The sequence below is a fragment of the Pollicipes pollicipes genome, unplaced genomic scaffold (assembly GCF_011947565.3).
Source record: "Pollicipes pollicipes isolate AB1234 unplaced genomic scaffold, Ppol_2.1 Scaffold_6138;HRSCAF=7277_pilon_pilon_pilon, whole genome shotgun sequence".
NCBI lineage: Eukaryota > Metazoa > Arthropoda > Thecostraca > Pollicipedomorpha > Pollicipedidae > Pollicipes > Pollicipes pollicipes.
The window spans coordinates 15,445,136-15,472,136 of NW_023596818.1; the positions used below are offsets into that span (position 1 = coordinate 15,445,136).

Sequence of the window (27,001 nt, forward strand, 5' to 3'; positions counted from 1 at the left end):
GTGCGGTTTCAAACTGAGATAGGCATTTTGAAGATTTCAATGGAATTCTCATCCATGCCTTTTAAGGATTAAAACACTCTTGTTTTCGAGCTAGATGCACGCGAACTTGTGCAGACTACTTGGCGCAGGCCATTTGAAGGCCACATGCAAAAAGTGATAGAAAAGTCACACAAATAGCGCCACATCAATGATCATAGAGTGCTGAAGATCAAGAAAATATGGTAATATAATTATTCGTGTCTGGAGTACGTCAGTATGATCATAAAAGGACAGTAGTTTGCCTGCAACCAGTTGAACGCACCGAGCGTAAGTTTTGGACACGGCACGAGAGGTGGTTTCGAACCTGCTTAGTTTTGTGGATTAGAGTTCTTCCGGCCACTAATGACCATTTCAGGTCTCGGAATGAAGGAGGATGGATAACTGCAAGGCAGAGTCACATGTGCCTAGGGACCCAACCGCCGAGCCTAAGCCTTCAACTCTGCGACCTCTGTGACCCCTCTGCGGGGTGTGCGCAAGATTGTCGTTGTGGCGCGAAAACCTATAAAAATTGTAGAAAACCAGGCAAGAATGCTCCTTGAATTAGAATTGTTTAACCATCCAACGGTGTGCAAGGACAAATAGAACCAATGCTGATGTTGGGGTGGACGGACCGTCCACCCTCTCGTGGCCCTTATGCTCCCCTCGCCAACCACCGCGCCCTTGCGCTCCTTCTTGCGATGGCATGCAGTAACTCGTGATCTCATTGAGCTCAAGAGCGGAAACAGCTGCCCAGCGCCGGATGACTCAGGCATCAGCCACGACTGGGGACCTCGGGGGGGGGGGAGGGGGGGGGGACTGCGACAGTGGTCCGGGTCAACGAGATAAAGACGGCTTCAGACTTCCGCTCACAGACGCTATCGCACCATGCAACACCCGGCGACACAAGAGGCGAGGGGAGGGGCAGGCGTGAGGTCATGCGTCACGTGGGCCGGACCGGACACCCGTTGCCGGACATTCCCTCCCCGGTCCCCGGTCGATACGTCCCGTCTGGACCGGCGAGGGCCCCTCCCCCCCCCCCCCCCCCGGATGGGTCTGTCTCCGGGGCTGCAGACGACGATCGATCCCGGGCTGGCCCGCGTGCCCGCGTGCCCGCGTGGCGTGGCGCCACCGCTGCCGACCACGCCCTGGACGCCGCCCACGTGGTACTGCGCCCCCTGCGCTGAGCTATACCCTGGCCACTGCAGTGCGGGGCTGTACCCTCGTCACTGCAGTGCGGGGCTGCATGTGACGAGACGCACTGAGCGTGCTGGCAAGAGGCAGGGGTGCGGGGGATATTAGGGAAGAGACAGGAACACGGAGGCTATTGGGGAAGAGGCAAGGCTGGGTAACGACGATGCATCTCTCCAGCGTGCTCCTTGCATTACAGCGTGCAAGCGCTGCAGCATGACAGCCGCCGGTCACTCCTTACCAACCAACGGTTTTGGCAAGCGCTGTGACGTCGCATGGTGCCAAAATCTACACTGTAGTGTCAGTGTGCTGACTGCTATGGAGTGCTACCATGTGCGTCCGACGTTAACGCAAGCTACAGGTGGTTCCTCGCTCACACACCCACGGTCCGCGGCTTTACGCGGTCTTCAGCAACAGGGAACGCACGTCCTTAACAGTTGTGCTACGCCAATCGTTAGTCATTTCAATGCAAATTGCCGTACAAGTCGGATTTTTTTCTGCTGAGCCTTGTAGTCGTCTGTCATATCACTGATTGCCAGTTGTCGGGATCCTTTTCAATCAATGTAAAGACAAAAAAACAAAACAATAGCAGTCCAACAGCATCATAAAAAGCAGTGCCATAAATGCTACAGCAGGTAGGTACCTAACCCATATGGCTATTCCTCACATGAAGCAAGACTTTGTTGTTGACTCGGCTGCCTGACTCCACTTAGGATACGTGCTATCACTGAGGTGCGGGATCATGACGTCAGAAGTCACTGTGTTGCCGTTGGCAAACGTGGCTAAAATCACACAAATACGCAAATCTTATCCAATCAGCATCACCGAGCTTAATTCAAATACCAGTGGCAAGCCGTGTGAAAGCATGGAGGAAAACAATACCAGCAAGAGTATCGTGCTTTTGTGGCGTAGTACGCGAGAGGTGAAGACAGGTGCATTATCGTCATGTGGGTGATATCAACACGACGGCGAGTGAACTTTGCCATTTTCGAAACCCACACAAAAAATGTGTCAGCATTTCTCTTGAATGTGACTGACGCGTTAGAGCACTCCGATGGATTTGAACACTTATCAGTCGCCTCTTTTTGTGGTTAGGGACAACGGGATTCACTCATATTATGTATTTCTGCCCAAGGCTAGGAAAATAATTGGAATCGGCAAAGGCCTTGCCAAACGGAGACTCCAAGTGCCAGTCAGAACAATGTGCCGGATGTTGAGAAATGTGTGGGAAAATACCGGGTTCGTTTTAACTCTTTTCCCGCGACGGCAGGAAATGGTTTCTGCTCACCTCCCAGACAGGTCAAACAACACACAGCACACACCCGTCCGGCAGAGTCCGACACTTGGGGAGCAGGTGTTGTCTACATTGTCTGCGGACCGAAAAGCGTTAGCGGAGGTCGTACGACACGTTCAGACTTCATGCATTAGGTTTCTCCCTTTCTCGGCAGGCATACAAAAGAAGGAAATGTCCAAGAGGCAACGGTAATATATCGGTTGATTTCTGACCGAATCGAACCGTTCTACCGGGAAAAATGCACGGATTTAGAATTCGGGGTATATTTTGGGAACGAATTTTGTTGGCAATAAACTGGGCTGCATGCCAGCGCAGATTTCATGGCCCAGCGCCCCATGCCCCTTTACACCTATAAGTTTGGGCCTAAGATTATTTGACCGGATCTCCACGAAGAGTCATTTACCCCTTGGTGGTTGTTTGTTAAATATGGGCAGTTATGGATACTGAAACTATGGACCAGGCGGCGTGGGTCTCCCTGGGTCATTTGCACATGCATCAACGTGCACCATGCAATTGACTGCACGCCTTCTCTATTGACAGAGCTCTGGCATACAATTTAAAAACGTCCCCAAACCGGCCGATCCATGTCCAAGGTAGAGCCAGGGAGCCCGTAACCGGCTAAGGAAACTGAGCCACCGCATTTTCCAAATACAATTATTTGCTGTCTTCTTCCTCAGCATCTTACGCCGTTGTGACCATGTGTTGTGACCTCAAGATCAAGACGATATTGTGACATCAAGGTCAAAAGTCTGTTTCAACCCGCGTTCTCCACTTTCTTTCGCAATTTGTAACTTGCACGCGTCTCATGTTAATGAAATCGAGAAGCAAACAGTACTGGTGATATCCCAATGTCTCAGAATACCACCTGACTAGGAAGCTTCCAAGCAAATATCTGAAATCATCATCCAGCAGCCTTTAAGGTATGATGCTACCTATCGCTGAAAACCCGGCCGGCCCAGCCGGCCCAGCCTAGGCTGCTGAGCCTAAACTGTTCCGGTTAGCTCACGTTGGCACAGGCTCGGTCTGTGGCTGCCATCGAAGCAACCCAGGCCGTCTGTGCGATATGCGATTACATTAACTAGAATCCAGCTGACCGCTGCCTGGTGGAGCCCATGTGCAAGCTAGTTGCTTTCCGGTCTCGACAGCTCAGTCTTCGCGCCAGTTCTACCTGCCAACCGGTTTTAACCCATTAAAAACTGTCAGGTGCAGAAATAACCTTAACCGGTAAGCAAGGGGCGCAGTCAGGGTTTTAATAAGGGTGGCGGGGAGGGGGGAGGAGGATGCAGTGAGTACGCATCACGCCGATTTATAACTTTCCGTCAAGCGCCTCCACAGTGAAAAATGAAAAATCCAGGCTTAAGGAGGTGCGTCGCATGACGCTGGCCTTGTCCCTGCCGGCTACCGTCCACCCTACCACCGAAGCTTATCACACATCGCGGCGGCCGTGGAGCGCGAACCGCGGAGAGCCGGCACCGAGCGCCCCGGGTTCCCACAGCGCCCGCGGCGCGTCGCATGCTAAAGGCGTGCGAACAATCGGACGAATGCGGCGCACAGCTGGGCAATAACGGTGCTGCGACCCGTCGCCGCGGCGATCGGGCGCTGCCCGGCTGGCGCGGGCAGCGGCGGGCAGCGGCGCGACACACGCACCCACACAGACAATGGCGGGGAACGGGCCAACTTTGCCGTGGAGGCGGGGTCGGGGGTCGAGTGCGCATCGTAGCCACTTGTCAACGCTTCTCTGTAGAAGGGTCGCGAGAACGCAGGAGAAATAAGACAGCCCCAGATTGAGTCCACAGCAAGGTGTTGCTGGTATTGCCGGGCTCACCATGTATCTGGCTCAGACAATGGCGGTACAATGTCTTCATCAGATACGAGTCGACACATAACCACAGGTCTATATTTTCCTTTCCGAATAGTTTTAGCGATCGATGCGCCAACTTTCCTATACGTTGGCTCAACTGCAGAAACAACATTCAAGAGGATGCATCACCGATGATTTCACGTTGGTCAGTCATAGATTACATGGGTGTAACCAGAGCTCCGACACTGGGGATGGGTCAAATCAGGATTGGAGGTCAAAGCAGAATCGGGGGGGCGGGGCGCGGCCTGGCCTGTAAATCGTGCGACGAGTGGAAAAACGTGAACACGAGCATTGGCCGTGCAAAATAGAAGTGGATAATATGCCATCTCGAGCCAATCAGGGGGACCTTCCCCCTAAGCCCCCCCCCCCCATGGTTACACTCGTGACTTTTAACACAGTACATGTCGGACGTACACCAACCCCCTTACCTTAGAACCGATCTGGTTGCCACATTGGCCCGCCTGCAGATGCACGATCTCCCGCATGTCGCCGCCCGGTGCCTCGCGCCGTGTCTCCAGCTGCCGGCCCCCACGGTCCCCGCCCGGTCCCAGTGACTGGGCGCCGCCGCCGCCGCCTCCGCCGGCCACCGCCCCGGAGCTGAAGTCACGTGACCGGCCGGCGGCGAATCGCCGTCCACCGCGGCAGCCGTCGGCTCCGCCACGCCCGTCGGCAGAGGGGCGGGGAAGGGGGCGGGGGGGCTGGTATTAAGTTGTGGGGTGGATCCCGCCAAAGTTTGCTATCTAAGCTGGTTTCTTGCTCTCATTGCGAGGACAGATCTAATAGGGCCAACGGCCAACAGGATCATGACCCATCCCACGACGGTCTAAAATACAGAAAAGCAAACGGTTTTATTCGAAATGAGGGGAATTCGCGTCGAATATGGGGCATGACACCCACAGCTAGATTTTCGTCTCGTCAGAAACCCATGCTGAACCCACCTCGAGTCGGTGTCTGCACGGGGTCGTATCTGCAGCTCCCACCCCACCCCCGCCGTGTCGCCTAGCTGCGTGTCTGGGGAGGGCGGCGCCTAGCTGCGTGTCTGGGGGGGGGGGGGGGGGGGGGGGTTGATTGCTGACAGGATCGGAGTCGACAGTGTGTTGGAGCACCTGTCAGGACCGGACTGCCTGGGCCGCGGCTCCAGCGGCCCGATCAGCTTCCTTGTGGCTTGAATTAGCTGTGCGGAGTATCTTTTGGGTGCAGTTCCTCCATAACCTGGTATGGTAGCATGGAAGGCCCTAACCGAGGCTCCGTGCTCTCGCCGATGGACGGTGCTTCGGCTACATTTCGAGATAATTCCAGGGACAGGGCCGTGCCATGTTTTAATTTATGCAAGCTTTTTCAAACCAGGCGACGTTTTTGTGCCTCATGTTTCCTTTCCTCGGATGTATGCTGCATTTCATGAAATGTGTTTTATTCAGTTTACACTGACAAATGAGCCATTATTGCCCAGGATGGTTTCGTGAGTACCGTCTTGCCTCGTTCACAAGCTAGTTTGGGGGGTGATGTTTTTCTATTCGCTTGCACGATTCACGATCGCCGAGGAAAGCCCTCAGTACACTGCGAAATCATACGCTGATCAGTGCCAGAGATTTCTGTCCCTAGAATCAAGAGATTCAGTAGGGGTGACATGATTCCGATTCTGAAGGTCACTGATTCTCAGAATCATCGTCACATAACTCTTGCCGAATCTTTGATTTTAGAGACGGGAATCAATGACACTGGTCAGCGCGGTTTTATCAGAGTGAGCTGTGTCGTTAAACCTTAAACAGCCGCACATAAGATTAAGATTACATAAAATTTAGATAAGACACGTAAGACACATAAGATTTTGCACGGCGTTATGAGCAGACATGAAGTATTTGTTAAGGTCGGGTTTTCCAGATATCATTGATGCCCTTGGTGTTTAAAAGGAAAGTTCTACATTTAAAAGTATCAGATGTGATCAAAAGCTCACTTATAACTGTTGGTATACTTTTATTTACCGACTATTGCCGCTTATAAAACTCTGGCAAGAGTCTGCTGACCAGAGCGCGCCATGACTTCCTTGAACAGCAGCTCACTGGGTCCGGCAGACACGACTTCTGGAAGCAGCTCAAGTGCATCTACATGACGCCAGCTGCTGCAGCGTCCGCTCCGCCCCCTCCGCCCCTCCCCCCCCCCCTCCAAGATGCTGCCGATCTTTGCAACAGATCGGACTCCTTCAATAGCTTCTTCGCACCAGTCGGCTCCAACATCGCGGCCGAGCTGGGGGGTGACGTGGCGGTGGGACAGTCCAGCGGTCTCCAATCGTCGTAGCGGCCGCGCTTAAGCGGCGTCCGATCCCACCGCCGGAGCTGGGCCGCACCAACAGAGCTGTGAACGCGTCGGGTGCGGCCAGCGCCGACGGCGTCCCTCTGAGCGTGGTGAAACACTGTTTGGCTGTTCTCGCACCACATGTGCTGCGACTCGTTAACACATCCATCGTGACATGTGTGTTCCCAGAGTCGTGGAGGGCGGCTACTGTTGTGCCCGTTGTCAAATCTGGTGATGAGAACATTCCGTCTAATTTTGAGCCCATTTCCTTGCTTTACCACTTGTCAAAAATCACTGAAAAAGGTAGTCTGTAACCAACTATCTCGGAACCTGCTCGAACAACAGTCTGCCTACCACCGTTGCCATTCCGCGAGAGACACGGTGCTCGACACTGTCGACTGGGTATCGCACAACTTACACAATGGTGACATGTCATGGGTCACAGCAGTTGATCTGAGCTAAGCCTTCAACAGCGTCGACCGCGGCGTCCTCCTTAACAGGCTGAGATAGTGTGGAATCGAGCCCTCGTGGTTCAAGAGCTACCCCACAAGATGGAGTCAGGTTATCAGAAGTGATAGCGCAGCCCCTGCACGCCACACGTGGCGTGTTGCAAGGATCGATAGCCGGACCGATCCTGTTGAGTCTTCTGATAAACGACTTGACGTACTGCTCGTCCAAATGTCGAGTCATTATGTACGCTGACCACATCCGGTTGCTGGACCGGGCGAAGGCAGATGACCAAAATTTCACTGCTCTCTAGACTCAAACTGAGCATATTTTGGCGACCGTAGAGAGCTGGTTCTGTTCTAGTTCTCTCAAAATGAACACCCAAAAAACTGACTTCATTCTTACTGAAAGCATGCAAAATATGAAAAGGGCGAACAACTTTCACTTCAACATCGCCAATGCCCTTATGAGTCACCCTCTCGCTTGATCCGACTGCTCGGTGCCGTCATCGACCCCGTTCTATCCTGGAACTCACACATCAGTCATATAGTCAAACGTGCAATGCAATTTTGATATCACTGTTACGCCTGCAGCACCATTTCACCTAAGACAAAATGAAACTTTTGATCGAAACCCACGCATTCCCCTGCATTCTGTATTGTCTTTCGGTATGGGAAGGTGCCGCCAAAAGCCAACTGTACAGTATCCAGAAAGCTACAGCTCTAGACGCCAGGGTCGTGAGAGGTACGCGGCATCGGACAGGATCGGTCCGACACTCCAGGCTCTGGGATGGGACCGAATAGAGCGGTTAGCCGAGGAGCGAGACGTCACCGAGGTCCATGAGGTTTTAAAGGGAATATTTCACATTTGAGGATACTGAAGGAAGCATCAGATACGAAGCAAGTTCCCAGAGCTATTGTATACTTCTTCAATGGAAAGGACTGCTCCAGTCGACACAATTTCTCTGTTGAGTAAATGTGTTCCTCCATTCGGCATTGTTTCATTACGTCGTCGTACTTTGCACAACATTGATTTAGAGACAATGGACAATCGTTTTCTGTGGAAATCGTGCTTACGAACGCCAGATATAAACGACTCGACCATTGTGTCTTTTCTTGGCCCTGATCGCCGCATGGCTCATGGAATGGCAGAGTTTGAATGACGTTATATGGCATTATGAGTTCCAAGGTGACCTTGAAGTACTCTCCCCGAAAAAGTCTCTCTATCCTCGCGGGCGTGTGGCTCAGCGACTAGAAAAACTTAGGTATTAAGAAGAACAGGATTGTGAACTGCACTGAATCATCTTCAAAATGGCCATTTCAGTTCAAACCGCATAGAAATGTGGAACATCTCTTTAAACAAAATAAAAGATAAGGTACGGGTACGTTTATTGCTCGCGTCACACTACATTTAATATGCTAAAAAGTTTACCTCCGGCCTTTTTATTCACTTTGGGTATCGACGGCAATTGCTGGAGAATCAACCAAATTTGCGTTCAGTTGTGAAGGAATTGCTTGCTTCGACGTGCAAATTTTTACAAGTTACGGTAGGAGTTACGTCAGTCAAGTCGACAGTGAGTCAAATCCAAGGGAAGCAGCATGGCACACATTCAGAAGGTGATAGTTGCATGAGCACCAACGTCTTGGCTGCATTTAACTGCAATGTTAAAATGGATAGCCAATTTATGCTTCTGATGGTCATACAATGGATTATACCATAAATTGCGGTATCGAAGCCCACAACATCGAAATAAATTCAGTAATGTTCAGGCGCCCGGGCGGTCGGCTGAACACGAGGTGCTCGGTCGGCGGATCAGTTTGACCCACTACGATAAAAAAAAACGATGGAATAGAACTCTAAAGTGGCAGGGGGGATATGATAACATATGAGCTCGTTTGAGTGTTTTAAGTTGCGACCAATAGGTCAAATAAGGTCAAAGAGTGGCAAAATCGGGATAAGGTCCGATGTGCCTTAGGAACCTTACATAGCCAGCTTTAACCTAGGCGCCTCTGCGGGCAAAATGTCGTTCTGGTTCATTTAAAGTCCGTGATCTTAAATGACCCTGACTCAGGTCACTCACTTTGCCTTTTCGAGCAAATCAAAGAGTAAAAAAACAGCCGGATCTTTTTTATATTCGAATGCATGATGGGCGTTAAAGGCAATCCCAAGTGATAAGTTCCTCGTAACAAAAGGTTAATCGAGATAATCTTAGGTTGGTGATCTCCTCTGCCCTTGAAAAATTCCACGAAAATGTGTTATCCCCAGAATGTCTGGCCATACCAACAGCAGGTAATGAATGTATTGCGCGTCCGTACGCAATCTCGTTAAATTTACAACAAAATAATGATTTAGTGTGCAGCTAGTAATTTGATATGGAGACTGCGTCGTCCAAAATGCAGATATTATAGATATATCATATCCACGGAAGACCCAGCGGATAAAAATGCGCAAAATCAAAAGTTCGGGATTTGTTTCAACATATGCCATTTGTGCGGGTTATCGTAACACAGAATCTGACCAGAAGGTACCGAGCGCATATCACAATTGTTCTGTCCCTCGGTAAAGCACGGTCTAATACCACACGTGAAACAGCGCAACATGCTGAGGACTTCTTAGGCATTAATTCTGGCCTAATCCGCGGCCGGCCGGGGAAGTTGACCTTCCGATACGGTTTTTCGAGCACAGGCCAACACGAAAGCTTGCAGCAACATAAAATTTTTAGAATCTGTTCACTTATTAATTTGACAATCATTTGTGCGAATTTGAGTTTTATATCTACCAAGATCAGTGACTCAAGTCAGTTCAAAGAGGTCACCTTTTGAAAAATTGGACCACACAATGTTTTTTGTGGGTCATGTGCCTTTGTTCAAACTTGGATAGTAACAGAACTTGATGGTGCCTGCAGTTGGCATCGTTTAGATTTGTCGGGAAATGCAAGTTCATTGAACTGAAATTAGGTCAATTGTTGCTGTCTTCGTAACTGATGCAAGCTTGTACGTTTTCTCGTGTAGTTTTGCTGTTGTATATGAAGAAGAGCACTAACTTGCACGCAGAACTATCAAATGACTACAGAGCACATCACCTTGGTTCAGATCATCACCTATCTCTATAGGCACCTTCTGCAAAACACGTGCTGAGCTGAAAATAGGCAGTTTTTGGTAATTTTGGCCACAGAGTTTGAATACCCCACTAAAACGTGTTGAAATAAAATCATAGTGCATTTGGAGGTCACAATAGGCAATGCAAGGCCATATGAGGTCATCAAATGTCAATAACTTATGTCACCAGTAGCGGAGAGGCTAGATGAGCGAGTGCAACGCGTGTAACCACCTCCTTATCGTGCTTGTAAAGGTGATGACGTCTAATTCCATGTACTAACGTTCCTGTCCTCAGCTTGTTGCAAATACCTTGTAAAACGTCGGAGGGACTGTGTATGATGTAGACAACAGCTATGTGATCTTGAATACCTGTAGATGTCTAATGCAATATTTCTGACTACGAAATAATACTGTACTAGTCACATAAACCGGATAGCACGTAATTCTTGTCAGTTGGATTATTATTAAACTTAACCTAAGTGGACTTAAGATGACCTCTAGATAACTTAGAATGGCATTACTGTGTGTGAAATACTGTTGTCCCACAGCTGCACCTAATAAAATGAGCTTAGAAGCACATTGTGAAGAGAAGCATCGTTCTTGCAGGCTGCTGATGAACCAATTTTGAACAATGGCCTGATCTGACCTGACCCATGTGGGAAACAAAAATGGTCGAAATGAACTCCCTACACTCATTATGCTGATTTCCACGCCCCCAGTAACCGTTTTAACGTGTTAAAAAAAGGGTTTAACTGCATCCATCTGAACAACGGTTTTTGACCTTTCGTGGTCTCTAGTGACCTCACATTTGATCTTAAGTAAAACACTTGAGGTGCGTTCTTCATACTTTGGCGGAAACTTTTCAAAACCACTATCTTGGCCTCTCTCATAAGGCGTCTGGAAGTTGGCAAGATCCCAGGAAGCAGGTGCAGCTTCCCCCCGCCCGGCCGGGCGCGGTTGTCCCAGACCACCAAGCGCGGGGCGGTTGCCTCAGACCACCGGCCGGGCGCGGTTTGTCCCATGACCACCGACCGGCGCGGTTGTCCCAGAACCTCCGCCCGTGCGCGGTTGTCCGCAGAACACCGGCCGGGCCGCGGATTGTCCCAGGACCACCGGCCGGGCGGCGGTTGTCCCAGGACCCCCGCCCGGGCGCGGTTGTCCCAGACCACCAGGCCGGGGAGGTTGCCCCAGACCACCGGCCGGGCGCGGTTGTCCCAGACCACCAGCCGGGCGCGGTTGTTCCCGACCCCCGGCGGGCGCGGTTGTCCCAGACCCCCGGCCCGGCGCGGTGTCCCAGACCACCGGCCGGGCGCGGTTGTCCCAGACCACCGGCCGGCACGGTTGTCCCAGACCACCGGCCGGGCGCGAGTTACTATGCAATGGGTCTGACCAATCGGTCTCCGACCGACTAGGAAAAAGGGACATCGATGCTTATGATCACATGCTTCGCTTGACCAGGCAAATATCGTGTTTAAGCGACTTTACCTGGCACAAGCTCGTTACATTGCCAAGAGAGAGAGAGAGGCAGGGATATACAGCGCGCGCTCCAAGTTAATCCTGTGGATGCTAATGCCTACGGTTTATGCATCCACTTACGATTTATCCAACACCTTTTTCAATCTACATATCTATCCAATGTATCCCCTACGCAATATATTCACCCGAGAAACGATTAGAGAACTTTGCCAATTACGGCAATAATCTAGCACGTAGGCCTTAGCTACTAACGCAGATATAAGGACCAACCGTCCCCAACTGGGCACCGATCGTCTGGAGACGCCTACTGGCTCCCACGCGGCGGGCAGCTGCCCTGATATAGGGCCGTCGGTACGCAGCTGACAGTCGCCGTGTATCTGCACCTCGCAGCTGCTGGCTGATCGATACGGCGCCAGCGGCTGTCGACAGCGCCGCGATGTCGGCCGGCAGCGCCCCTCGTGGGCCAGATGTCCTGTTGCGTGTCGCTGGGGTTTACCGGACCATTGCCCCACTGACCGGCTTTGAACAGGGGCGTCACCAAGGTGAAGGGGCTGTGCAGCTTCGTAGGAGGCACCAACGGTCCAATGACTTTAAATGCGTGGTCCTAAGCAAAACTGTGTCATCCTAAAGGACACCAAACTGCTCTCCCTCCTACAATCCCCCCCCCCTCGCACGCGACGGAGCCAATATCGGCTGGCTCCCTCGCGTCCAACCCCGGAAGCGCCCCTGCGGCTTGATCCGCTGCGTCCCACCCTTGTGGCGCCCCTGGCCGTAGCCGCGCCGGTGATTCACAGTCAACAGTGGCGGCCGCCCGTGAGAACACGGGGCGCTGTGAGTCATGCCACGACGGCTTCGACGCCAGCGCCTCTCATGCACCGATGGTTCCCGATCGATGTCGTGCTGGATCTGCCTCACCGCTCCGAAGCCTGTCCCGCCGACCGTGTTTCAATCACCATCCTGCGTCCACACGGCAGCGAAAGATCATCCCGCACATCTCGACTCACATTCGGGATCAGACAAAGTGTTCTTTAAAATCGTTTATTAAAATACATTTGTCCTACCACAGACACCGCGGCGCGGCGCACGTCGCCGCCGTGATTCTGAGCCCGCATTTGAGCGACGCGTGCGGAGCTGAGCAGGCCCAGGTAGCCCTCCTCACGCCCCGCGTGAGGACTGGAGGTCGCGGGATTCTCGCCCGCACCGGAAGTCGCGTTTCCGGTGCGTCCCCGGGCATCGGGCCGCGGCGAAAATGAGAACAGAGCGGGGGAGCGAGAGTCATCGCCGAAGGCAGAGCCCCCTGATGGGCCGCGGGCCGATGATGGGCCGCGGTGCTTTTGATCGCATGTCAGACCTTGAGGTATCTGCGACGGCGGAGTATAACGGTGAAAAAGGCCAGCTCACATCAGGTGTGCCCGGCGCAGTTCTGCACGCGGCTGTTTCACAAGGTGCAGCCAAAGGCTTGTAGTGCGCTCGAATCAGTCGGATAGCACTGATTCGCCACGATGCTACAAATATTTTAAAACGGTCTGACTGGTTTTGGCCTGAAAGCCGGATGGCACGTATTTTACGTATCCCTACGTAGACACAAGCCAGGATCGCGTAACTTTTACAATCTTTGGTAATTCAACACACTGTAACCATGTGACCGCATGCTTTGACGCAGTCACTTCCAAAATTACGTCCGACACATTTGGTGTGAACTGGCCTTTCATGAACAGAACAATCCCAGCGGTAAATGGATGATTCTTTTCGCCCGAAAGCTCAGCACTGTTGCCGTGTTATGGCACACGCACGTCACAGCGCACATTTGCCCCATTTTGGAAACAAAAGCTTTCGAAGTGTGTGACTGGTACAGTTGCGCAATACCATAGCAGCATTCACAGTGGATGAGTTCGTGTTATTGAAAAACCAGCAACAGCCCGGAGCTTTTAGTGGAGGCTGTCCGATCATGACAGGACACTTAGAAGACGATTTGGGACAAGTTTGTGAACGATGAAAAACTGACCCGTCACGCATGTCTGTCACGTATCACGTTTGCACGTCACGTACGTCTCGGAACCCGACAATGTCACCTAAGCGCCATGGCTACACCGGCAGAACGACTTGGATCCGTGCCAAAAAAACAAAAAATGCAGCGCAAAAAACCAAGTCAGCTGGCCAAACACACCAAACATGCAAATTCGTGCTTTGCACAGGTCGGTGGCATTCGTGGCGGCACTGGTGTGTCACTTTAACCATGAAAAACAGGTTTGGGGATTGCGGCCAACAACTAGATACTACGACGGGTAACGCACTGTGAGGATCGCAACTGAATAAAACAGTCTGTTCCAAACTCCAAAACCGTGATCTGGGCGTGACCCGAGGGCGATGCGCTAACGTCAATGCCAGCCAATCGCAGGCAGGCACGGGTCTCGGCTCACCAACAAGCTAACGTTTCGTGAGACAGACGGCATCAATCACCCTTGAACTCCACAATCGGTGGAAACATGTCACAATCAGATGCCTGAGCCTTGCATGAACTAGCTATGCTCGGACAAAGAGCACTGTACTCGAAGCGAAATATCCCAATGCTTACATCTGAGGAGATATGAAATAATGGGGGTGTCAGTCAAGGTCAGGACGCAGGAGATCGCCAAAATAATTTGGGAGATGGTTGATCAGTGCCTGTTCTGGAAAACCATGACCGTCAAGTTAAGCGACTGGAGAGCGGCCCCTCAATGCGATCTGCAGCCAACAGGACAACGGCGTTAGCTAACCTGCCTCGGGCTCACGTGTGCAACTAAAAACGAACAACGAATGCGTCCTGTTACCAACGACCGTCATAACGATTTCTAGGACTTATAAAATGTGGTCGTTAAGAGCTTTTTCATCACCTGCGATATAATAAACGAGTTCATGTTTCTGAAACGTCGGGTCACACCAACATTTACCAATGTGCTAAACAACCGTCATCTTTATGGCCGCTGCGATGGTGTACAAGAACGGGTTTCAGCACTTCGTATCACTTTGTCACGCTATGTTGAATTACTTGTATTCCCATTTTATGATGAACGAATTTTGAATAGCGTTGCAAAATGTGCCTGTCTGTTGATGGCGTTCCTGGAAAGGCCGAGGTCGAGAGACGTGATGATGGAGTTAGGACAGGTATCTGCGCTGACATGCCGCCACAGCCCTGCGTGCCTAGTCTATTAACCGAGCGAAAGCAGACCTGTTTAAATGCCATCAGCCGCAAAATAATGCAGCTTCAGGGCGACTGCCACATTTCTGGTGAGTTCCACGCTATTGGTTGAAGCCGGCACGGCAGAAAGCAGCTGAAAATGACCCGAGCGGGCTCTCACAACCCCACGATCTCCCGGCCTGCGCCGCTGGGGCGGGCGCCCGTCGACGTTACTGGTAAACAACAAACGACCTGACAACGGGGGGCCATGGGCAGGTGACGTCTACAACGCGTCAGTCAGACTGAACCAGTCCGAGATCCCAAGGACGACCGCCTTGAACGTCGAAAATGCCGCGAGGCTCGGTGACACGGGGCTGTTATCCCGCTATGGCCGCGCGGTTTGTACCGGGCTGGCAGCGGCGGGCGAGCGGTCCCGGTCCCGGTTCCAGCCAAGACCCCGGCCCCGGCAGTCGGACGTTGGTCCTCGGCCCGCTTGAGCAAAACAAAACGAACATCAACAATGGCGGCCTGGCCACCGACAAAGCTGCCAACGCAAGGCCAGGCTCTCGGACCGACAGCCGTACGGTAACAGCGCGCCGGCCGGCGCCGCCGCCGTGCTAAGCTCTCAGTACACTGGCCGTGGTCCGCGGTCGCCGTCACGCCAGGCCCGGCGGCTCGCCCGTCTCCATCGGCGCCGGGCTCTGCACCGACAGCGACTGCAGCGCCGTGCTCGGCGACGGCGGCGCCTCCTGGCCGCCGAGCGCGGCCGGCAGGTGGCGGAGGTAGGTGGGCGGCTGCTCCTCCGAGTTGGCGCGGCGCGGCGGTGCGCGCGGGGAGCGCGGCGGCGCCGCCTCGTCCACGCTGCCGCCGCCGCCGCCGCCCTCGCCCAGCTCGTAGCGCGCGTGCGTGCGCATGTGGCGCGTGATCATGTCGCGCCGGCACGCCGCGTACGGACACTGCGGGCACTTGTACGGCTTCTCGCCGGTGTGCGTTCGCTGGTGCGTCGACAGGTGATCGGAGCGCGAGAACACCTGGCCGCAAGCGCGGCACGTGTACGGCTTGAGGCCCGTGTGCAGCCGCATGTGGCGCGTCAGCATGTCGCTGCGTGCGAACGAGCGCTTGCACGTATCGCACACGTACGCCTTAGAGGCGGTGTCGGCGGGCTTGCTCTTGTGGCGCGACGCCATGTGCTTGGCCAGCCGGTCGTGCAGCGAGAACATCTGTCCGCACACGGGACACACGTAGGCCACGTCCGTGCCCGGCGGCATCTCCTCCACCACGGGGCACACCTCCAGGTTGTAGCGCAGCGCCACCGAGTCACGCGTCGTCGGCGAGGCCACATCACCGCGGACGATCGGTATGGGCGGGTGCAGGCCGGAGCCGGGCAGTCCGAGCAGACGGTGTGGCGCTAGCCGCAGCGCCGCTTCCCAACCGGGCAGCGCGCCGGCGCCCGGCGCGCCGCCTGGCGGCGGTGCGCGCAGCGACAGGTCGAGCGGTGAGTCCTGCGGCGACGACTGGTCCGACTCGAGCGAGCCCGACTTGCCGGGGATGCGCAGCGGCCGCGGCGCGCGCCGGCCCTGGCGCAGCACGGAGCCGCGCGCCGGCGCCGGCGCCTCCAGCCAGGCGCTCAGGTCCGAGTCGGAGTGGCTGCGGCGCCGGTACAGCTCGCTCAGCTGCGACAGGTACTCGAGCGGCAGTGGCGACTGCGAGAGCGAGCCGGACGCCGCCGGGCTCACCGGCGTCAGCGGCGAGAGCGGAGAACCGGCCGGTAACCGGCCGGGCGCCTCCAGCCGTCCATCGCCGTCCGCACCGGCCGCGCACTGCGCGCACGCGCAAAAGTTGAGCCGGTGTGGCGGCGGCTTGCGCGGCGCGCCGGCATCGCGCTCGCACGTGACCACCTGCAACCGCGGCGGCGGCCCGACCGTCGGCGCATGGGGTTCGTGTTTCGCCTCGCTGTCTGGCTCCTCCTTCACACGCAGCGGGCTGAGTCCGGGCAACGGCGAGCCGTGGCCGACAAACGGACTGTCGATGGAGGAGTGCGGCGAGCGGGAGGACGCCGGTGAGAATACGTCCTCCTCCTCCTCTGAGATGGCGCGGCACGCGAATCGCTCGCGGTCCAGGCTGTCGAACCGGAACACGTCCGAGGAGAGCGCGCGAGGACTGCGCGCGGCCGACGGCGGCGCCGCCTCATCGCTGACGCGCGGCGGCTCGGCCTCGGCGCGTGCGAACATAGGTGGCGCTGGCGGGTGGCACTCAGGCGTTATAAACGGCACTGTCGGGCGGCTCTCGGTCAATATAGACGGCGCTGCGGGCGGCTCATGGTCGACCCGCCCGAGGCCGATGGTCAGCTTGTCGAGCAGCGCGTTCAGACGGCGCCGCTTGCTGAGCGAGGGCCGCTGCTGACTGGCCGGCGGCACCGCCAGCTGTGCCATGGTGCCGTAGTGACGTCAGCAGGGGAGGGCCGCATGCTGTCAGCCCCGCTCGGCTCGCAGGTGGCCTCCTGTCAACACAGGGCGACGCTATCACTGCCGGCTCCGCGGGAAGACACGACACGTCACGTGAACCAGCCCGGAGGACAAGGACGTTAGAACACGTGTCGACCGGTGGCAGCGCCCAAAAATGCCTCGTGATGGAGTAGCAGGGCGGTACTAGTTTTAATCTTGTTTTGTCTTTGCGTAGTGTTTGCAATTATCCCAAATATCATCTCTGTACACCACATTGCTTCCTTGGGGGAAACCCAAGCCTTTTCGGGCGTCTTCAGGCCTCAAGAACCGTTGTGAAAGATTCCAAGAGCGGTTTTGCTTTTTTGCAATATCAAACAGGATCTGAGACTGACATTGGGCTTGACATACATCCGCAAAATACACTGACAATCTGTAAGTCACGAAAAACATACGGGTATTCCACTGAAATCGGCTAAGTCCTGGGGCTGTTAGACCACACGGGAACTAAATTGGTCCCAACGCCCCGGGAAAAGTGAGCTTTGAATCACGATGCAATTACTATTTCGGCCCAAGCGGCCACCAGACGCAGCCTGGCTATCCAGGCACACACCTCTAACACCTAAAGGAATTAAACAAATACATAAAATGGCCAAGAAGGACGATATACTGTTAACATTATTTTGCCATCACGTTTTGCTTGTTTCACAGAACAGAAGCGTGCATTTGGGCTGACTTAACCAAATTATACTAACTCCTTAACCAAATCATCCCTCGCTCTACTTTTTGCGCGCGCTGTATTTATACATGCAACACGTCATTATCTCGATGCTCTGAGACGAAACAGTCGGGGTCTTAAAAATACAAAAATACGTCGTACGCATGGGGACTGGGGATTTTAGCCGCCACGAGCTTTTAGCGAGAATAAGGGGTGCGACGCTCAATGGTCAGGTCAGCACTCGCGCTGCCGCTCAGTGGTCAGGTCAGCGCCTGCGCTGTCGCTAAGTGGTCAGATCAGCACTCGCGCTGTCGCTGAGTAGTCGGGTCAGCACCCGCGCTGCAGCTCAGTGGTCAGGTCAGCACTCGCGCTGCAGGTCAGTGATCAGATCAGCACTCGCGCTGTCGCTGAGTGGTCAGGTCAGCACCTGCGCTGTCGCTGAGTGGTCAGGTCAGCACTCGCGCTGTCGCCGAGTGGTCAGATCAGCACTCGCGCTGTTGCTGGGTGGTCAGATCAGCACTCGCGCTGTTGCTGAGTGGTCAGGTCAGCACCCGTGCTGTCGCTCGCGCGACCAATGACCAGTACGAACCGTGCAGGTATTCCTAGCTCTGTGGCTATCGCCTCGCATCGTCGAAGCTCGCCATGGCGGGTTGCCAGGCGTGATTGGTATCTTGACCCTCGTTTAGTTAATGTGTGCAGCTGACTTGGTCATTTGTATCGCATCGCACGTGAAACGCCAAGAAAAGGGCGCTGTTGCCAAAAATGGTGTCACTGGAAGATTGCGAAGAGCAGTGCGGAAATTAGGCCATGCCAACCATAATACGAGCCAAACGTAGTCAGACAGATAGATGTGGGTGACTCATTCGGAAGTCCCGCCGACATAACTCGGAAAAGCTCGTAGATAAACGTGGTCAGGATCACGGAGCATAACAAGCTTGATACTAAAAGGAGGCCATGGAGGACATTTCTGTTCCGTGAATAATCGTGACACCGCTGTTATGTGAGTACCAGATCACAATCGCGTTCAATTTGAATTAACATTGCCACCTGCCGCCATCTGTACCACGTGGGCAGCACTCCCCGCTATTTTCAAATGCAGAAGCAGGGTGAACATGAGTTGTAGACGGAACAGCAGTTATAACGAGTGGGAGCGAAGGCCAATTGGGTCTTAGCAGTCAGAAAATGTTTCGCACCAACTGCTTGGCTATCCCGTCCATGGCACCTTCCATAAGCTTATTTGTGCACGTGGTACTGGCAACGAGTGATAACAGATTTGCGCAGATTTCAGCAGCATGGAGCGAAATTATTTAACTATTTAGTCGTGTTACACGCAGGGGTGTCACTTTCTGAAATCATTGCGGTTGCAAATTCACAGAGGAAACATCTAAGTAATTTGAGCCCTCACGACCATCGGAGATAGGTGTCGTTCAACTTTCATCGAAGGCGGCCCGCGCCTCAGAAGACAAGCTTTATGTCTTATGGCGTGGTCTGGCACGTACAAACAAGACCCTATGAAATATGTGTCTAGTTCGCTGCCATGATGTGCCTGTATGTAAAAGTAGAGCTTAATTTGCACGGCTTTCTCAACAGACATATCGATAACATCGATAACAACAGGCATATCGATGTAAATTAGGTAAAGGGTCTAGCCACCGAATGGGTCTCCAGAGCAGCAGCCTCGGAAAAGGGTGAACAACGCTGGACATATGTTGGAAGCTGATGTAACCAAGAAGATTGTTGAGTCTTGGCACTTCGGGTGATGCGTAGGGAGTTCTTATGTTGAAAGTAATCAACCGTCAGTACACCAAAAGTTAATGGTTAAACGGTACCCAAAACATTGGTTGCATTGGGAAACCCAATGTGGTGAAGCTGCACTTATGATCAGATTTCTTCGTCAGTCGATCAACGGCACCCATATATTTCTTTCGCTCTGGAACACACTACACAAGGTGTTTTGATTTCATCACTTGCCACCCTTTTGTGGTATAACCAGGGGAGCAACACACTGCCAGATTGTACTTAACATACGTCGTGTTGACGATGTGACGGATGTGGGAGCATTGATGACTACCGCTGTCGCCGGTCGTGTTTTGCCATTCACTTGGCAATCAAATACTACAACAGGCACGATTGTGTAGAAAATGCACTCGCCACTGTTTAGAAAACAGGGGTTATCTTTTACCTGGACCATCCAGTACTTTTAAAAGCTGCCGCACATTACAGTCAATTGTTCTTGATTCCAATACAGGTGCTGTAAGGTGAAAAACGTGTGAGACACTTTCAGTGTAGTCTATCATAAGAAGGGGTAGACATGAAAAAACTGTAGGTATCTACAGATATTTCTTGGCGCCAAAAAACATGATACTAGTAGTGATGCGTCTTTTGCATCTAAAGTACACACAGCTAAGATGATTTCTTTAAAAATTCGTTTGGCCCAGTATTCCCTCTTTCCACATATGATTTGAGAGGGCCTAGAAAAGCATTGGAGGGGACACCCATGGCTACACACATTTTAGGGCATCTACTCTTACCACTGACTTGACCAGTCCCGATTTTCTTGCACCTTTGCGGTGCAAAAAAGTGGCTTTTAAGAAACCTTGAAAAGTTGCGCAGTACGAGCCGAGACCTGGCTTAGATCTCACTGCCCCGCTGTTTGAGAGACACAAAACCAGCCCCGTCTGATGGAGCCGAGAACTGACAATTGCGCTGAAAAACAGTGGGTCGACGCGCTCGGCTGACGCTGCCGCACGTTCAAGGGAGTCAGCCGCGGATCCAGCCGTTTTCGGCGTTTTCATGGAATGGCGCCAGCTGTCGGCGACCAAAACAGGTACAGAAGTCAAAACAACGGCGACGGAGGCTCAGATATCTCATCTGCTCTCTTAGTCACGGTTACATAACTGACATGCTGACTTGCGGGCGAGAGAAAAATGCCCACTTAGCCTAGCTAAGCGATCTCAATGCTGTCCAACCGACTGGTTTGCCAATTAAATCCGCTGGGAAAGAATGCCACCTTTTTAAACCGGTCGGTCGAAAACAACATACTATGGCCTGAGCTAATTGAGATGGCGCACCAAAACCTCAACGAATGTAATAAAGGTTACTGAAACCAACATTCGCGCAATTTTTTGCGTGCCGGGCGATTTTTGTCACGGTCGGGCAAAACGTCATCATTAAGCGTACATTGATTCAGCCCGCTAAACTTACCCAGCATGGTCGAAGCCATACTCTGCACGAGTGTTAAAATCCCATGTAATCGAATTAAAACTTTAACGAGCACACCACGAGAGCGGCGTGACTAGGGATTTGATGCCGGCAGAAGTTAAGGCAGATGAAATGTCTAACACCGTTAACGTAACACTCCCTTAGTCAAATGGTATCGCTTGTACCATGTGTGGAACTCGGAGACCTGCTCTGCTTTTGAAGGTACCAAACAACACATACTAGCAAAAGCAAAAAACCTCTTTTGCTAGAGGCCGATGAGGTAGAAGTTGAGTTTTGAACCGTTGGCTGTTTTTGCATGTTGCACCTTGGCAAAAAACCTTAGAATCCGTCCTTCACACCAAACATCTGCAGCTTTTTATAAACGTCCATTTCCTGAAAAAGTACGCACCGGATGCCAAAAAATGCGATTAGCTATATTTAGCATTCATAAGAAATGGTCTCAGACGAAAGTTTTACACCAAAGCAATTCTTACGATATGCAAACGCGGAATATGAATGTTGATGTATTTCGACACGGCTACACTTGTGAAATAAAGTGTGCGTAACAAGTTATAGAAGCCATTCATCCCTCAAGGCATAGGAAGCAAACGTTGCTTTTTAAAAGCTTCTTACTAAAAATGAAACTGTGTCGAGCACCTTGTGCATCTCGCCTCACCCTCTTAAGACCCACCGCTCAGAAATATTAACATTTTTAGACCCACCGCTCTAAATCTCCATCATTTGTAGACTCACCGCTCTGAATGTCCATCATTTGTAGACCCACCGCTCTGAAGCTCCATCATCTAAAGACCCACCGCTCTGAAGCTCCATCATCTAAGGACCCACCACTCTGGGGTTTCATCATCTAAAGACCCACCGCTCTGAAGCTCCGTCATCTGAAGACCCATCGCTCTGGGGTTTCATCATCTAAAGACCCACCGCTCTGAAGCTCCGTCATCTGAAGACCCATCGCTCTGAACCTCCATCATCTAAAGACCCACCACTATGAAGCTCCCTCATCTAAAGACCCACCGCCCAAAAGCTCCATCATCTTAAGACCCAACGCTCTGAAGCTCTCTCATCTAAATACCCACCGCCCTGAACCTTCATTATCTGTCGGGCGGCCGGCATTTGAAGTCGGGACCTTCGCTGCGAGGCCCTCAAACTTTCCTTCCCTCTCCACCGAAACTAAGATGGTCGGGAGATCCGTCGACACTCGTGTGCGAAATCCGGCGTTGACAGACCAGACCCGGGCCCGACCTGCCGCTGGCTCGCCCGACAGCTGCAGCGCACCACGCACGGCGGACTGTCGACATGGCGTCATCTTCCTCGGCACCAAACGGCCAACCGCAAGCATCCGCAATCAAGATGATCTCGAGCTGGCAAGCTATGCGTGTCTGTTGCCAAGCTCTCCGCGCCGCCACTGTCGAGGGCATCGGCTCCAGAGCTGGTGCTCTGTGGCACCGCGCTCGGGCACCAGGGGAATGGGGAAGGGGAGGGGTCAACCGTTGGTCCGATCATCACGGCTAGAAGAATCCGAGCGCGCGTTAGTCAGATAGCGTCAAATGCGCGTATCTGATTCAAGACCTGGGTAAGTTAGCGTACAAGTTGCCAGTGGTTCTCAAATCACATTACGTGTGTACATGTCGTGCCGCACGACTTTTGCTCGCGTATTGCTCGCGATTTGAACGCCCCCTCCCCCACACCGTACCCCGCGTGCTTGACCACATCTTGATTATGCGCATTTGGAGCCCTGCAGCCTAAATATAGCAATCGACTGATCACTGGTGAGAGGGATTGGCTGAGACGTGTCGGCTCTGCCGGTGCATTGCACGGTTCAATGGAGCTGGCTTACCTGGAAATCTTAATGGACCTGGCTAACAAAATAATCATGAGCATGTGCCCATTCGCTCAATAAATCCACTGAAACGGAATTGCACTATGCCATAGCACGGGCGGATCAGGTGCAAGCAGAAGGCGTCCGTTGGAATGACATGTTCCACGCCATGAGCCAGAAGACCTTCATGAAAGAAAGCATCCGCTCTGCTCTAAAGGAAGGATCAAAACCGCACGGTCCCGGGTTGGTGTTACGCTATATAACAGGCCATGGGCAGCGTTCCTTGGATTGGCAATGTGCAGTGGCTGGAATCTAACACGCAGGTACCTCTACACCTCTTTGAGTCCTACGCAGGTATTAGCACACAACAACGGGGATTTCCAACTGATATATGTGAGATGACCACACGATGTTGCAAATGCCAATTTTGCACTGATGCTGTCCCATCCGTATGCGAGCAATGGCAATGCGAGCAGCAATGGATGGGGAAAATGTGGAAGAAAGAAGTTACACAAGGCCTCAAGCACAAACGTACCACGTTTTCTTGGACGAGACCAAACTGGATTCAGCTCTTGGCCTATACTTGGCCTCCGCGCACTTTGACCGCATCACTGCCTCGCACTATCACCACTGTCCACATGCTCCATCCTTTCTCTACCTCCGCTTATGCTCATCCCGCTCTCTCTTCGATGTCCCACCGGCGGCAGGTGAAAGGCTGCACCCGCAGATCAGCAGGGGAAACTGCCTGACCCGTGGCCCGCGCCACTCAGAGCCCTGCAACGCTACCAGCTGTAATGGCCGGGGCCACCGAACGGCCGCAGCCGGGGCCAAATCGTTACGGAGGCATCTGTAATTGGCGGTGCAGGCAGCGGCCGCTTGAGCAGCCCTCGGGGGCGGAAGGGTGGCGGAGGGGCGACGGGTCTCGGTGGTTGTCGAGGCGCGGCCGCGCGCTGCAGCCTTGGCTAGACAGGGCCGCGGCACAGCTGGACAGTCCACACCAGCGGCAGCGTGGCTGGGCAGTCCACACCGGACGCGACGCGGCTGGGCACTCCACACCGAACACAGCGCGGCTGGGCAGTCCACACCGGACACAGCGCGGCTGGGCAGTCCACACCGGACGCGACGCGGCTGGGCACTCCACACCGAAGGTGGGGCGGGGTCTAACACCAGCGTCCGCTGGGACCACTCTGAGCATGGGGAAGTGGTGGCCTGGCCACGACCACCGCGGGCGAATGCCACGGAGACCACAGAGCGTGATTTGCATTTTGGAGCGCATCGGTTGCTGGAGCCATTTCGATGACCGTGAGTTGGGAGCAGGGCGGGTAGGCCGAGGTTGAGCCCGACAGAGCTGGGGCAGCCGGCTGACACTCACGTGGGAGCGTCACTCGCAAACGGTACACAGAGGAGGGACACCTTTCAGGCTTTGTGGCTTGTCTCCCCATATTTTGACAACGCTAGGGAGGCCTTCCAAAACAGCTGTCCGTGACGCTGTGACGAGCAGATGGGTTTTGTGGCTGAACTATCAGATCACGTTTTACTTGCAGAACTTGCATTGCAGGAATGCATAGTTTCCTCAGTCTGGGATATTCATCTCAAGTACCGAATTTTATAGGCACACCGGTCGTCTTCCTTGCACCGTCGACGACTATTTGCGTCCTGTCACCGGACGTCGACATTGGCTGTTCTGCTCCAGCAAGACAACTGTGCGCCATGCCCATGTTTGTCTTGCTGCCCCACGTGCGCAGGCTCACAGTCTTGTTTCCAGCTGGGCAGATAGCCATCTCCTGGCTTCTCCGTACATGAATACTGCGGCCTACCACCGAGTGCCACGAATCGACCGTGACACGGGGATGCTGCTCCGGGAACCGCTCACGGTCGCCCACCTCTCTCAGAAGTTCTATCAGCCCAATTTGGTTCGTAACCTCTCCTTGCTAAGGAGAACGGCCGTTTCGAGTACCACAGTCCATTAAAAACGCGATGTGCTACCCCTGTTGGGGATATCTGAATCTGCGTTTCCGTGTCTATGCCAGCATGTGGGGAACGTACACGTCTATGAAAAGAAACGGCATCTCGGTTTCCTGAGATCAGAAATAAGCATTAAGAGGCATTTTCAACCGCATCACTAACCCAACAGCATGTTAGGCTGTCATGATGGGACTTAAGTAGGAAAAGACAATGAAAGGAAGACCAGCAGTAGGGTACAACACATTCCTGCGGAGTCGCGGATTTTCGGGGTATTGCTGCTTCTTGGGACTAGACAAGGCTTATGATGAACACCACAAGCCAGTTCTGCCGAACACAAAACGGCGTATGCTAATAAGAAAATAATGGGCTTGAATCCACACTGAACGCATCTCGCAGGGGGTTGATGGGTCTCTGCGGCGTACAGCGATGTGACAGACATGCGACAGTGTATCACCGCGACGGCGTGTTCTGTCCCAGGGAGCACGGTCCCTCCCGGCCAGACAACCGCCCGCACCACCGACGGCGTGCTCTGTCCCAGGGAGCACGGTCCCTCCCGGCCAGACAACCGCCCGCACCACCGACGGCGTTGGTCATGCAGTGGCATGGTGCTCAATCCGCACCATGCGAGGCTGGAGGCAGATCCCTATCGCTATTCTGCCTCCAATCAATTCCCGACAAAAAACTTTAATGACGCGTTTTGCAAGAATAGAAGCGATAAAACGGGATATGGCACAATGAACGAAAACGGGTTCCACGTCTGCCACCGGATAAAATGTGTCATGCTCATCGATATTACCCCACCGCAAAAGAGAACGAGAGAAGATGGGTTAACCTAGAATACGTCAAATGACACCAAAAGTGCGTGAAAATCAATGGCCAGAAAGCCATTGTTACCGAATTACCACATTGTTCGGACCCGATCAAAACACAGTTGTACAGAAACAAGAAGACACAACCCCCATCGCGCTACTGAAACGTTACTACGCTGTCAAGACGAGCTAGGAGCAGCCATCAGACACCTTCGCTTGGCGGGCGCGCTAAGCCGATCATGTTATGGATGATCATCTATTTATATAGCGCACGAAAAATAGACTGCATGTCGCGGGCGTGCAAATGCAACTATATTTGCAGTCAGGCCAGATTTAGTGCAGCGCCGACGCCAGCCGTCTGCCTCCATCAGCACCCTCTCGCGCGTGACTGATCCCGCCCGGGCCGGCACGCGGCTGCGCGTGCTAAGGGGGGGGGGGGACATCACAGAGGCGGCAACGGCGCAGGACTTGTTAGTCCCGTCCCACCTGAGCCGGGAGGGGGAGGGGGAGGGGGAGACACCTGCGCTCGGCAGCCGGCCCGTATGCAGCGCTGCAACCAACGGGCGTGTTCATGCTAATCGCGCCGCGGAGACGGCGCCGGATTATGCAGGGGGGGGGGGGGGGGGGCGTCGGTCCGGCCCGCGCCGCCGCCAGGCCGGTGGGCAAGGACGCCGGAGCTGCCCGGCCGTTCTCGGGGTGCTGCAGCGGCCGCCCCCGGCTGCGGGGCACGGTCACGGATGTGGCCGGGCCGGAACTGCCGGGCTGCCGAGCCGGGATGACCAATACGGTCACCGTCCGTCAGATCATGGTCCGTGCTGTCATAACGGACCCAGGGGTCTGTCGTTATGCGGAGTGTGTGGGACGCGGGACGTATCCTGGTGCTGAGGTGCAGTGATTTACAGTCAACGAGACTTACCAACTGACTAAAATACCAACATATTTTTGTCGCAGGTGGCCCATCAGGCCACCAACGGACAGTGCTCCACATCGGCTCAAAGGGGTGGTTCTACGTCGGTTGCTACAACACGCACGTTTTGTAGAACAGCCGCGCCATCCTCTGCAGACCCGTGAGTCAGCGTTCCTGGCCCAGCCCCCCCCCCCCCCTCTCATCCCAGCCGTCGCGGGTCAGCTGACGCCGCCCCCTCATCAGCTGACCAAGCCGGCAAGGTCGGGCGGCACACCCAGCTGGACTCGGCGAG

The 27,001-nt window shown here is 53.8% G+C and overlaps 2 protein-coding genes across 2 annotated transcripts in view; both read right to left on the minus strand.

Annotated features, from left to right (window-relative positions):
• The window catches only part of LOC119105666 (tubulin beta-4B chain), an 8,961-nt gene extending 4,063 nt beyond the window's left edge, over positions 1-4,898 (minus strand). Inside the window, exon 1 of the mRNA XM_037229131.1 lies at positions 4,790-4,898. Within this exon, the coding sequence (XP_037085026.1) occupies positions 4,790-4,846 (57 nt within the window). The 5' untranslated portion in view covers positions 4,847-4,898. The remainder of the gene's footprint in view (positions 1-4,789) is intronic.
• Positions 4,899-15,487: 10,589 nt separating this feature from the next.
• The window catches only part of LOC119105359 (transcription factor Sp5), a 53,240-nt gene continuing 41,726 nt past the window's right edge, over positions 15,488-27,001 (minus strand). The window contains exons 3-5 of the mRNA XM_037228827.1: positions 16,433-17,331; positions 15,599-16,369; positions 15,488-15,547 (exon numbers count right to left, since the gene is read on the minus strand). Of these exons, the coding sequence (XP_037084722.1) occupies positions 15,488-15,547; positions 15,599-16,369; positions 16,433-17,263 (1,662 nt within the window). The 5' untranslated portion in view covers positions 17,264-17,331. The remainder of the gene's footprint in view (positions 15,548-15,598; positions 16,370-16,432; positions 17,332-27,001) is intronic.